Source organism: Nomascus leucogenys, chromosome 18, assembly GCF_006542625.1.
Source record: "Nomascus leucogenys isolate Asia chromosome 18, Asia_NLE_v1, whole genome shotgun sequence".
In the NCBI taxonomy this organism is placed as follows: Eukaryota; Metazoa; Chordata; class Mammalia; order Primates; family Hylobatidae; genus Nomascus; species Nomascus leucogenys.
Window position 1 is genome coordinate 2,444,713 of NC_044398.1, and position 13,610 is coordinate 2,458,322.

The following is a 13,610-nucleotide window of genomic DNA, read 5'->3' on the forward strand; positions in this document are numbered from 1 at the left end:
TATTGCTGATATGTAGAAAGTCTGAGTGGTCTGGACAGATGAAACCAGCCAGAATACTCCCTTAAGCCAAAAACCTGGTCCAGAGCAAGGACCTACCTCTTTTCAATTCTAGGAGGGCTGAGAGAGGTGAGGAAGCTACAGAAGAAAAGTTAGAAGCTAGAAGTTGGTTTAAGAGGTTTAAGGAAAGAAGCCATCTTCATGACAGATATCTCCACCAGAGTTCTTGGGTGACTAGGTGCACTGTCAATGAATGATAACAATTTGAAAGGAATCTTTTTTTTTTTTTCCCACATAGTAGATCTCAACAGTGCGCTTCAAATATAGAAGTTTCACCATTCTAGATGCCATTAAGAACATCTGAGATTTATGGGAGGCAGTCAAAATAGCAACATTAATAGGAATTTGGAAGGTGATTCCAGTTCTCACGGATGGCTTTGAAGGGTTCAAGACTTAAGTGGAGGAAGTAACTGCTGATGTGGTGGAAATACAGCAAGAGAACTAGAATTAGAAGTGGAGCCTGAAGATGTGACTGAATTGCTGCAATCTCATGATAAAACTTGGAACAGATGAGCAGTTGCTTCTTAGGGATGAGCAAAAAATGTGGGTTCTTGAGATGGAATCTACTCCTGGCAAAGATGCTGTGAAATGCTGTTGAAATGACAACAGAGAATTCAGAATGATACATAAACTTAATTGATAAAACAGCAACAGCGTTTGAGAGGACTGACTCCAATTTCGAAAGCAGTTCTACTGTGAATAAAATGCTATCAGAGAAATCTTCTATGAAAGAAAGGGTCAATCGATGTGGGCAAACTTCATTTTTTCTTAAGAAGTTGCCACAGCTACCCCAACCTTTAGCAACCACCACCCTAACCAGTCACCAATCATCAGCATCGACGCAAGACTCTCCACCAGCAAAAAGATGAGGATTCACTGAAGACTCAGATAACTGTTAGCATTTTTTAGTAATATATTGTTTTTTTAATTAAAATGTATAAGTCGTTTTTTAGACATAATGCTATTGTATACTTAACAGACTAAAGTATAATGTAAATATAACTTTAACACGCACTGGGAAACCAAAAAAATTGTGTGACTTGCTTTATTGTGATACTCTATTGCGACGGTCTGGAACCCAACCCACAACATCTCCAACACATGCCTGTAAGTGGCTGTTCACATATCAAAATTGTGAGACAATTTTTTTTTTTAAATCTTGTTTCCTAAAACCAATTGACTGGGTTATTTGTTGGCATATCTTTAAAATTACCTTTGTTTGGTGATCCAAGACTCCATAGTAAAGACAATATCAATCAAGATAAATGCTAATGTTACCTTGGGTATAGAAATAGTAATTCAATTATCTATTGATTTCTGACCCCTAATAGAGAAGTTCCTCAGCCATCTCTTTCTCTATAGCTTTCTCTCCCCCTGCCTCTTTCTCCCACACACCCCCCAGAGCTACTCACTCATAATCTTCATTTCCGGGAAGAAAAAAATTAATTGGAAGCATCACACTTATAAATTATATTGGTTCAATTCATACAATTTAAAATATTGACCTATTATATTTGGATGGAAGGTAAAAAATGAAAGTTTCTCTTCTCTGATGTTCTCTGATTGATGCTCTGATATATGAATCCTTCATGTAAGTATATTCTAGATTTGACATGACAAAACATTATATTAAAAGTTTTTCAACTTATACGGTTGTTTTCAAACAAATTCTTTCAGCTAAGAAACTAGTAAGATGGAGCCAGCATACTATTATCATAAAGTCAATAATTACCGCAATACATATTGAAAATCTAGGAACCACACAATTGGCTGTAAATCTTTAAGGCTACTCACAGCAAGTTAATTATAATACTTTGCTGATGTAAGCATTCGGCTTTGCTAGTGAATAAAATAACCTACAGTTTTTGTCATGATTTAAGGAGGAGAAAAGAGAAAGATGAAATTATCTTTGCTAATGCAGTGAAATAAACAAAAATATCTCCTAAACTCCAAGTCATTTTCCAAAGTGGAAAACCTTCACTGAAAAACACACTATAGCTCCCACTTCAACCAAGAAAGCTAAACCTTTCTTTTTTTATGGTGTTTCAGGATTCAAGGAAAAATTTACAGCAGAAATAAAAGAATTCATGGAAAGCCTCAAGAAATTACAGAGACTATCTGAATGATGGTCGTTCTAACTAGTATTTCCAAATGGAGGTCAGCCCAGGTTCTCAGTAGCACTTATTTCTTGGACTTGGCTTTTACCTGGTTTGCTATGGTTTTCCAATCACTAGATAAGTCAGATAACTTCAGGGAAAGAGACTTCACTCTAAAAATACCTTTTCATTTCCATTGTCCCTTTTCTATTCTTTTCTGATCTGCTATATCACACTATCATTTCCCTATGTCCTTTCTCCTTACCTAATACCAAAAAATTCAGACTTCTTGCTCTGGTAAAATTAACCCATTTGAACTTTCCTATATATGCCACTTACATTTTTCCTTCTCTACACGCAGCAAAATGCCTGGCGCAATACGCAAGCACTAATGATCTGTGGCTCTACCTGGAAAGTCCCATATAGTTTTTGTTTTGTTTTTTTTCTGAAAGCCATGGACTTCACTTTGAAAATACTGCTTCAAATGCACTTCCTTGAGGCAGTCATTCAAGACCAAATTCATCTACGTCTATTCACTTGGGGCTACCACAAAACATGTTTAGTTTGTACTGTATAACTTGTCCTTGTCGGCCTGTTTCCTTATAAAAGTATTCTTCAATTTCATGTTTCCTTATTTTCTATCTTCCACCTGGGAAACTAAATTTCCCATACTCTGTTTCATTCCAGTGCCTAAAACAGTCTCCTACACACAAGGTGTACTCAAAATAAGGCTGCCTCCATTAGGAGATATACCTAATGCTAAATGACGAGTTAATGGGTGCAGGAAATCAACGTGGCACATGGATACATATGTAACAAACCTGCACATTGTGCACATGTACCCTAAAACCTAAAGTATAACAATAAAAAAAAAATAAGGCTGCCTCATACTTTTCTGAAAATTATCTACAAATATATTTTCATAGTTGTGAATTAAAAAGAAATACTTACTGGTCTGTGTCCCTGGTTCCTGGCACAGAACTCCTAAAATCCTTGTAAACAGAGACATTAAAAGAATCTTCTATTCTAATATTTGGTCTTTAACCCGGTTCCTGACATTGAGCTCCTAAAACTTTTTGTAATTTCCTAAGTACTATAAGTGTCTTAAACAGAATTCCTAAATCCCTGAGATTTCCTGGTGATAGGAGCATCTTTTTTTCTAATGGGGAGACTCCTGGTGGGCTCCTGGATAGCCTCAAGATGGGACCTGTCTGCCTGGGAAACCAACCATGTGATTAAAGGATTGGAACCAGCAGCCTCCTTCCTAGATCTCTGAAGACAGGACAGGCTGAAAGTTGAGCTGCTCACCAATGGTCAATAAGGTAATCAATCACACCTATGTAATAAAGCCCCCATAAAAACCCAAAACAACATGGTTTGAAGAGCTTGTGGAAAGCTGAACACATGAAAATATTTGGAGGGTGATGCAATCACTGAGGTCATGGAAGCTCTGTGCCCCTTTTCACATATTTTCCCTATGCATTTCTTCCATCCAGCTATTTATCTGTATCCTTTGTAATATCCTTTATAGTAAAATGATAAACTTAAATGTTTCCCTGAGTTCTGTGAGCCATCCTAGCAAATTTTTGAACCCAAAAAGGAGGCTGTGATAACACTCATTTATAGGTGGCTGGTCAGAAGCATAGATCACAACCTGGAATTTGCAACTGGCATGTGAAGGAGGGGGCAGTCTTGTGGGACTAAGCCCTTAACCTGTGGGGTCTGCCCTAAACTCCAGGATGTATCAGACTTGAGTTAAATTGTAGGACAGACAGTTTGCTGTAGAATTGGTTGTTGGTGAGAAGAAATCTCACACTTTAGTGTTCTGAGTGGAGCGGTAAGACTAGGAAAAAGTTTGTATTTTCCTATCTCATGCAATAAATTATATATGATAATTTTATATATTTAAAGAAGATAAACTGAATACATGCAGTTAGTTCCTTCTGAATCCCCTAAAATAACAACAAAGAGGGTTTTTGTATGTGTGTTTGATTTTTAAGGCATAAGCCCACACAGACAGAAAGAATGGAAATCAGAGACAAAAGCAACAAACTTTAGGAGCTGACAAGGCAGAGAGAAGACTGGTACATGACTCAACAGACCCAAGACAGATGAATGCTAAGCCAGAAGTGGAGAAAGCCAAGAACCAACACGCTTATAATACAAAATTCCTTTAAGGCTCAGAAACTGGCAGGACCAAGTACCTCTGGCATCAGAATCAAGGTAGAATTAAAATTACTTTCTCAATACAAGTTCATTTAAGAAGCTTGGATGGGTCTTCCCATCCCTTTGAAGTCCTCCCCTACTTAGCACAGCCACATGACTGACACTTCCCCACATGAGCAAAATACAAGAAGTTTGCACTCTAGAGGGTAAACAAGGGGTCTTTGGATTGGGTCTATGCTATAGACTGAATTGTGTTTCCTCACCAAATACATATGTTGAAGTCATAACCCCCAACACCTCAGAATGTGATGATATTTGGAAATGGGGTCTTCATTTAAAAGGTAATTAAGTTGGCTCTAATTCATTGTGACTGGTATTTTTATAAAGAGGACATTAGGACACAGACATACAGAAGGAAGACCATCTAAAGAAACAGGAAAAAAAGAGGCCATCTACAAGCTAAGGGAAGAAGTCTCAGAAGAGACCAGCTCTCCCAAAGACACTCAGTCTGTAGTAGTTTGTTACTGCAGTCCCAGCAAACTAATATAACGTTCTAAGGAAAAAAAAAAAAAAAGAAAGAAAGAAAGAAAAAATTAAGTGACGCTTACAGATATACCAGAAGCTAGGCCCAGCCTTCTTCCCCACATGGCTTCTGAAATGCTGGGTACAAGGTAGGAGATTGTTCACTCTAGGGACTCTTGGCATTGGACTTTTCCCAAAGAAATGTTCCAGCCATATAGTGAATATAACCGTTGACAAGCCACACCCACATGCACAGTTTCCAATTAGTTTTACAGTCCCACCCTGAAATATGAGCAGATAGTAAAAGATTAGGAAACATTCAAAGAAAGCATTTAATATTAAAGACACCATAACAAACAAACAACAACAAACCTGAGGGACACACAAGTTATACAGTGAGAAGAAAACATTACCATTCTTTAAAAGATAAGCTAATAAGAATAGGATGCTAAAACAAAGGAAAATAAATCAAAGGAGTTATAGAAGTTAAAAATATGAGTAGAAATGAGTAACTCAATAGAAGAGCTAGAAGACACATCTGAAGACATCTTGCAGAAGGTAGAACAAAAGGACAAAACTGAAAATAAGAGAGAAAAGATAAGACAATTAGAAGAATAGTTAAGGAAGTTCAATATGTACAAAGTAAAACAGACCATGGGGAGAAGAAAAACCAATAATAGTTTCCAAGAACTGAAGATCATAAGTTTCCATATTGAAAAGATTAGCACAAAAAATGTATACCCAGTATGAAGGATGAAAAATCATCCATGTTCTGGCACATCATTGTGAAATTCCAAAACACTTAGAACAAGGAGCAAATACTACCAATTTCCAAAAAGAAAATATAGGATATGTTCATTTTGCAAAATATCATCAAGTAGAGCACTTCTAATATGCACCCTTTTCTATATATATGTTAAGCTTAGATAAGAAGCTTTTTAAAAATGAAAAGAAATGGATGGTATCATCTTTTAGAAAAGATATGGTTTGGATCTGTGTCCCCATCCAAATCTTAGGTTGAATTGTAATCCCCAGTGTTGGAGGTAGGGCCTAGTTGGAGGTGACTGGAGCATGGGGGCGGATCCTTCATGAATGGTTTAGGACCACCCTCTTGGTGGTGTTCTCATGACAGAGTTTACACAAGATCTGGTTGTTTAAAAGTGTGTAGCACCTCCCCCATCTCTCTCCTCCTCCTTCTCCAGCCATGTAAGATGTGCTTGTTTTCCATTCACTTTCTGCTATGATTGTAAGTTTCCTGGGTCCTCCCCAGAAATGAAGCAAATGCCAGGACCATGCTTCCTATACAGCCTGTGGAACTGTGAGCCAATTAACCTCTTTTCTTTATAAATTATCCAGTCTCAGGTATTTCTTTATAGCAATGTGAGAAGAGACTAACACAAGAAGTAAACTGAGAAACTAGTTTAATTAAGAAGAAAAATAGTAAACATGTCTTCCTCAATAGGAAAAATATCAAGCAGACATACAAAGCATAAACTTAAACTTGTTTTTGCATCTTTCACAAAAGGGGACCTGAAAGAGTAAATGGTTGATCAACAGTCTAAGCACAAGTAGGCTTCTTCACTCAGGTATCATTACGTAATGACTTTGCTATGCCTAAACATTAGACAGTAGAGTCTGAAATTTAACTTCTATGGGAAAAAAAAGCAGGACAACAGACACATTGTCCCTTTCAAACTTCCTAGCGGTAGATACAAGGACCCTTCAGCTCATTTCAAAGCAGCCTTCCAAACTCTGTTACAACTGTACAACTAACAACAATTTCATGAATGTGAAATTAACATAACAAAAGAACACAGCATACCTGTATCTTTCCTTGGAATAAGTGAATTATGATTCTTCAGGGGATGGCCAAGAAAGTCCCAAGAAGTATTCTCTTTTTTTTTTAGAACAATCTCTATTTTTCCCACACTCTCAACAACCCGCACTGAAAAGAAGATAAATTCCATTTGTGTTCACCGATACTAAATACAAGATTTTATTTTAAAACCAGTATTTCTCAAATAGTACAAGTGCCCTGATCTAATATGAATGGTACTGATTATTAGTGGGATAAATAAGATTTGGTTTACATATTCAATCACAATCATAATTGTTTATCCTTATATGTTTTATTTTATTAATAGATTCAGATTAATTTCTTTCAAGCTAATTTATTAAGGGCCAAACTACTATGTGTTGTTGGTTTTCATACAAGCTCAAATATAGCCATGGCAACTAATTGACATAAAGCTTAAAAAAAAAATAGGTTGAGATGTACACATTAGTATTGAATGCCCCCACAAAAGCAAATTTAATTCTTTTTTTTCTTTTTTTTTTTTTTTTTTGAGACGGAGTCTTGCTCTGTCGCCCAGGCTGGAGTGCAGTGGCGTGATCTGGGCTCACTGCAAGCTCCAGCTTCCAGGTTCATGCCATTCTCCAGCCTCAGCCTCCCGAGTAGCTGGAACTACAGGCACCCGCCACCACGCCCGGCTAATTTTTTTTTTTTTATTTTTAGTAGAGACGGGGTTTCACTGTGTTAGCCAGGATGGTCTCGATCTCCTGACTTCGTGATCGGCCCACCTCAGCCTCTAATTTGTTTCGTTAACATTCGTTAGTCAGAATCTGAAGGATTCTGATGAGTAAATTCAGTAGACTAATACTGAGCCTATTAAACACAAGAAGAGCCTCATGAGAATGAGCTCCTAGCCAATAGAGTAAATTGATAAAGTGCATGTGAATCTTTGATAAAAATATTTTAGATTACCTTTCTATTTATTGAATAATTAAAATGTTTGCGATATGTGGGTATAATAAAAGATATGCTTTCATATGCTGATTTAAATTTTATGAATTGAACATGCTTTTCAAGATTTAAAGCATATTTAATTTTTCTTCAGAAACAATGTTCTGCTCTCCCCCACAGTGAACACAAAACCCAGTAACAATTTAACTTTTAAAGATAGATGAGTCAAATGAATTCAATTCAATGAGCACTGATTCGAAGCTTAACCAAAATAAAACCATGGTCTTTGTCTTTAAAGAGCCTGATTTATACAATTTACAGAGCCTATAATGATATATGGAAAAGAGGAAACACTAGACCAGTGTAAGGTACCATGACAGTACTTGAAAACAAGAAAATATCATTCTATCATGAGTCTTCTATTATTAAATAGCTGTGTAAAACCTACACTGCGTGTTTACATGCAGCAATATTCATAATTTAGTAAGCTCTCTCAACATTAAACATTTAAATATATAGACGAAAGAAAAATTTGTCTAATATAGTATATTTCTACATGCTGCATGTCAGGAGTAGGGCAGACATGAGGAATGAAGAATAAAAAGGAGACAGGATTTTTCTTTTTTTTAAGGAGAAAAAAAATAAAGGTTAAAGAGAGAAAAAACAAATAAGGGGGGGCCAGTCGGGGCGACATGGTGAAACCCCGTCTCTACAAAAAAAAAATTAGCCAGGTGTGGTGGTGTGTGTACTGTGATCTCAACTACTCAGGAGGCTGAGGTGGGAGGATCACTTCAGCCTGGGAGGCAGAGGTTGCAGTGAGCCAAGATCACACCGCTGCAGTCCAACCTGGGTGATAGAGTGAGACCCCGTCTCACACACAAAAGAGGAATAATGGGGAAGAAAAAATAGGAAAAAAACCTGAAACTAGAGGGAGGGGTATATTTAAAAATTAATGTATTTGTTTGTATCTGTACAACAAACCCCCATGACACACATTTACCTATGTAACAAACTTGCACATCCTGCACATGAATCCCAAAACTTAAAAGTTTAAAAAAAAAAGAGAAAACATCACATCTTTGTTTTGCAACATGAAAATATAGACATGAAAAATAAAACAAATGCTAATTTTTCAATTTTTTTGTATCTCTCTCTCTGTAGGTATGTGTATATGTGCATACATATATAATTTTTGGTTTTTGGTAGCTTACCAGAAAAATCTTCCTGAACCTCATGGCTTAGCCCTAAGACAGACAAATTTATTTAGTTAAACTTCAATTCATACAGTTTTTGAACACCATATGTCATTTAAATGGCTCTTTTATGTACTATTTCAAATCCCTCAGGACAAATAAAACATGTTCTGAGAGACCAAAACAAAGAAATTTTACACAATCAAAATAAAGAATCAAATTATTTAAATATATATATTTTCAATTGTTTCATTTTTCTCCCTTTTAACTAAAGAGCAAATACTCAATTGCCCACAAGTGGGTAACCCACACTAGTCCAAGCATGGATGGTTCCAGACTTGGAATCCTACAAACCGAGAGAGGAGCAGGCTACGGAGAGGCAGCAGCTGAAGCACGCAAGCCCCAGTGTGTGAGTGTGCGTGTATGTATGTGAATAGAGGCCAGGTCTGGGTGTAGCTTACCTTTTCTTATTGTTCTCCAAAGTTGACTATCCATTCAGTTATTGAAAAAAAATTTTATTGAGCATCTACATGTGACAGGTATTTTCTAGGTATTATGGACACAACAGTTAATAAGACAGAAAAATTTCTGCCCCTATGGAGCTTATATTCCAGAAGGGGGAGATGCAAGAAATATGCTTACAAATGTCTGCTGTAAATTTCACTGTGTTCATATGGTTATCTGGAATTTACAATTTTGCATTATTTCAGTCATTCCAATGCAATATTGGCAACCAAGAGTTTCATATTTTTAACTGTGGGATTTTTAGTTTTTTAAAATATGTATGCTAGTGTAGGGTTCCCTGGTTTCTACTTTTTTCTCTGTCCTGATAAAAAAATACAAAGTTGGTCTTTAGCCACAAAGGGACTGACAGCTGGAGGGTACAATACAAATGTGTAGTCCAGGCTGCTTTGCTGCAGCCACTGACTTCCTATGGCAGAGCTGGCAAGGAACAGACCAGTGGAATGGGCCACCTAGCGAAGGACAGTCAGTAGGACATGTGACCAATGGGCCTTGGAAGACTTCTGGTAGGTGTCAAGCATGAGAGATTTTACAAAGCTGGGCCAACAAATATTTTATATTATTGATTTTGATTGCATCTAATTGCTTAAACTTGGAAAGGTGGGGTCACACCGCCACTTGCTAGTACTTTTATTAGTGTAAAGAAATTACAGGAAAAAAACTGATCAAAAATGACAAACCAAAATGGTAACAGCAGATACAATATTACAGTTACCTAGACTGTAGACCAAGTTATTGCCATATTTAAAGAAAACCAGAGCTCTTTCCATTAATAATAATAAAGTACTCACCAATATGTATAAGATATAAATAATCCTTAATAATTGTTTCTGCTCTAAAGGAATCATTCTGATGATCAACTATTATTGAGTCTAAATTGATATCCTTAAAGAGAAAGCAAAAATAGAAAGATTAGAAAGTAAAATTGTCCCCCAAACTTCTACAACTATAATTTTAATGTGATCTGTGGTAGTTCATATGGTGCTTCTTTATTGAACCTCCAAGCTAAACAAATGTGACTTCTGTTTTTCTCTTACAACCCAGTTCTTCTCCTTCAATGGACATATCAAAATTTTAATTACTACATATTTATCTCTGTTTAATATCTACCTTATCCACTAATCTCTAAGCTCTAAGGTTAAGGGACTATCTTTAGAACATCGTTTGGCACCTAGTAGGTGCTCAATAAATATTTTTTGAATAAGCAATATGGAACCTCCCCACCCCCCAGAAAATTACAATCAGAGCAGAAACCAAGATATTTGTTGTTCATCTTTATCTTTCCTGTAATGTATGATCCTGGGCAAATTACAAAACCTCTTGACCTTAGCTTATAAAAAAAATCAATTCACTAACATATTTTTAGATGTCTCTAACTTCTACATAGCCTTGGTGTAAGATATATATTATTTATATTATTCAATGAATACATTATTCCACATGGAAACCTTTCCTTTTCCCTTAGCCATCCATCCTCTGTGTCCCATTGATATTACCAGTACAAGTGGACCTCCCTAGAGCCTGTGCTCTGGGTTTTGAACTGTGTGATGAAGAGACAATATCAAGAGGGAGTGGAAGACAGGATAAGTAGTGCCTCTGGCCGTCTTGGCTCTTTCCAAGCAGAGGCTGGTCACTCCTGCAGAATGACCAAATCATGCTGCAAGAGTCAGAGGAACCCACTGGTTCAGACATGGTTCTGTTACTATAGAAGTAGCATGAATTCTCAAAAATTCCTAGCTGCCAGAGCTTGTCTTTAAATCTACATATCCCTCGAAGTGTGGGAACCTCAACAGTTGCTGGAGGATGTGCTTGGAGATATTTTAAATTGTCTGCATATTTACCTGATTTTCCAGCTGGACTGTAAGCCTTTTGAAAGTCAGGTCTCTACATATCTGGCCTATCATTAGATCCCTGATAGCTAAGGCTGTGTTCTACATGAAGCAGGTTATAAATACTTAGTGAATGAACTATCTCCCTAACTTTAGTTTTGATGGTTAATGAATTACCTCCCTAACTTCAGTTTCAAATGGGCATCTGAACACCATTAGGGGTTTAAACATACTAAGCCACGGCCACAGCGAAATACCTTCTCCAATCCCAGTTTATGTCTAGGAAATTTGTTCTTATGGTGAAGTTAACTGAGATTCATTTTTTGTTATCCATGCTTTACACACACACACACACACACACACACACACACACACAAACACGCACACACAGAAAAACACATAAAATACTTCCTACTCTGATTTTTAAGAGGCTATGGTAATGGCTGTTAAGAGCAGATGTTCTGGAACCAGACTGCCTGAATTCCAAATGCCAGATCTGCCACTCAGTTTGTAACTTTGGGTGAATTACTTAATCTTTTCTTTGTTTCCTCTTCTGTACAAAAGAGATAACAATACTATCTACCTCAAAGAATTGTAGTGAGAAGTAAATAATATAAAAAAGTGTTTAGAAAAAGACCTGGTACATAAATTAACATTTATTATTTACTTCTTTTCTGATTTTAAAGACATATTTACCTTCTGTTTAGTATATATGGCAATGGTGACTAAAGAGTCTGTTTGGAACCAATCATAGCTGTAAAATATAAACAAAAGGATGAATAATTATATTGACAATCATGTGCATTAACACATATTAATCATTAAATGTTTAAAATTTATAGTGAGACATATCTGTATTTCTCTAGGTTAAGCTTTTTTTCTAAATAAACAGTGGTCTTACCATGTTACATTCTTCATTATACAGCTGACAACTATTTCTAAATTTAAAATATCTATACTTCCATGTATTCCCACTTGAATAAAAACAAAATATCCTCCACAAGACCCTTTTTATAGAGCCTACACATCTCTTTACTAAAATCTTCTTTTATCAGAGCAAAACCAAAACAACATATTTTGTTAAAGAGCATGAAAAAATGTACATGTTTATTATCTTCACTCCTCCCTGTCACAAATATATTAGTAGTGAAGAAATGAACTCATCAAGGTTGTTTAATGGGTCCCTAGTGAAACTTAAAGTGAAACTAAGTCTTCTGTTTTGTTATAGCTATTGATCAGATTGATACTCTTTTTGCACTTATCACCTATATAGGCTAATCTACAGAGGGCATCCTTAGTCCCTAACTTAAAATTGTATATGAAATAATTTAACAAATATAGCAGGATGCTGATGTTAGAATAATATAGACTGGTGGTAGAGAGAAAAGGGGTAAGAGAAAGAACTACAAAGAACACACCTGAAGGCACTTTAAGTGTCACTAACAAAATATATATGTATTGCTTAAGTTACTGTTAACTGTTCAAGACAACTATTGGGCAATACACTTTGAAAAATTCCCATTAAAAATTGATAAAAATGAACTAGATATAAAAAATAGAATATTTAAATACGTTATGGCATGGTCATATGATGGAATGCAGAGGAAAAATGCTTTCACAAAATATTTAACGGCATAGAAAAATGCTTATATGCTGTCATACCCAATGTTATAAAAATAGAATAATATGGAAGTAGGTATTATATTAATCTAACTGGAAAATATAAATAATAGTATATATCTAAGGATGCTGAGATTACAACTGATTTTATCACTTTCTTTTGTATTTCTCTATATTTTCTAAGTTTTCTACCATTAATGTATTTTTTTATAATCAGAAAAATATTTCAAAATAGTTTTTTAAAGTATTGGTGTTTAAAATGGATCAAACTTCAGTTATATTTAAAATTCACATTTATGGAACAGCTCATTCTCCAACAACATCTAATAAATGAGGCACTACGGTTCTTGTGTCAAAGATGCATGACTAATAGTAAGCAATAAATCAAACCCAGAGCTACTTTATTTTTTAAATGTATACATTTTTGTATATAATTGATTTAAGTTTAAAAATTTTAAATAAGAATGCATACCTTGGATAACTAGGACCTTCTTTGGCAAGTGTATCTGTTACTTGGCTCTTGGGAAGCATGCCTTTACAAAGAAAGATAGCTATAGTTCATCTACAAAGTATTTTTAATTTTTTGTCTTTTAACTTCTTAGTGAAATATCACATATATTTATAGAAAGATACAAATCACAAATGTACTACTCAATATATTTTCACTTGATCTTAGCCAAAAGGCCGTGATAAAGTGAAACATACCCTTGCAGTCAGCACTCTCTTCATGCCCCCTTTTCAATCACCATCCCTGCCTCAAGAGTAACATGTATTCTGACTACTAACACCATGGTTAGTATTTGCCTGTGTTTGATTTTTATGTAAGTAGAATAAAACATGTTCTCTTTTAGTCTGGCTTTTT

At 35.7% G+C, this 13,610-nt stretch overlaps 1 protein-coding gene across 3 annotated transcripts in view; it reads right to left on the reverse strand.

Annotated features, from left to right (window-relative positions):
* LOC100603380 (cytochrome b5 reductase 4) overlaps positions 1 to 13,610 on the reverse strand; it is a 111,449-nt gene that overhangs the window by 31,890 nt on the left and 65,949 nt on the right. For all 3 annotated transcript variants that reach the window (XM_030798239.1, XM_030798240.1, XM_003258288.2), the window contains exons 6-10: positions 13,221 to 13,281; positions 11,825 to 11,882; positions 10,091 to 10,184; positions 8,796 to 8,828; positions 6,664 to 6,786 (exon numbers count right to left, since the gene is read on the reverse strand). In XM_030798239.1, the coding sequence (XP_030654099.1) occupies positions 6,664 to 6,786; positions 8,796 to 8,828; positions 10,091 to 10,184; positions 11,825 to 11,882; positions 13,221 to 13,281 (369 nt within the window). The remainder of the gene's footprint in view (positions 1 to 6,663; positions 6,787 to 8,795; positions 8,829 to 10,090; positions 10,185 to 11,824; positions 11,883 to 13,220; positions 13,282 to 13,610) is intronic.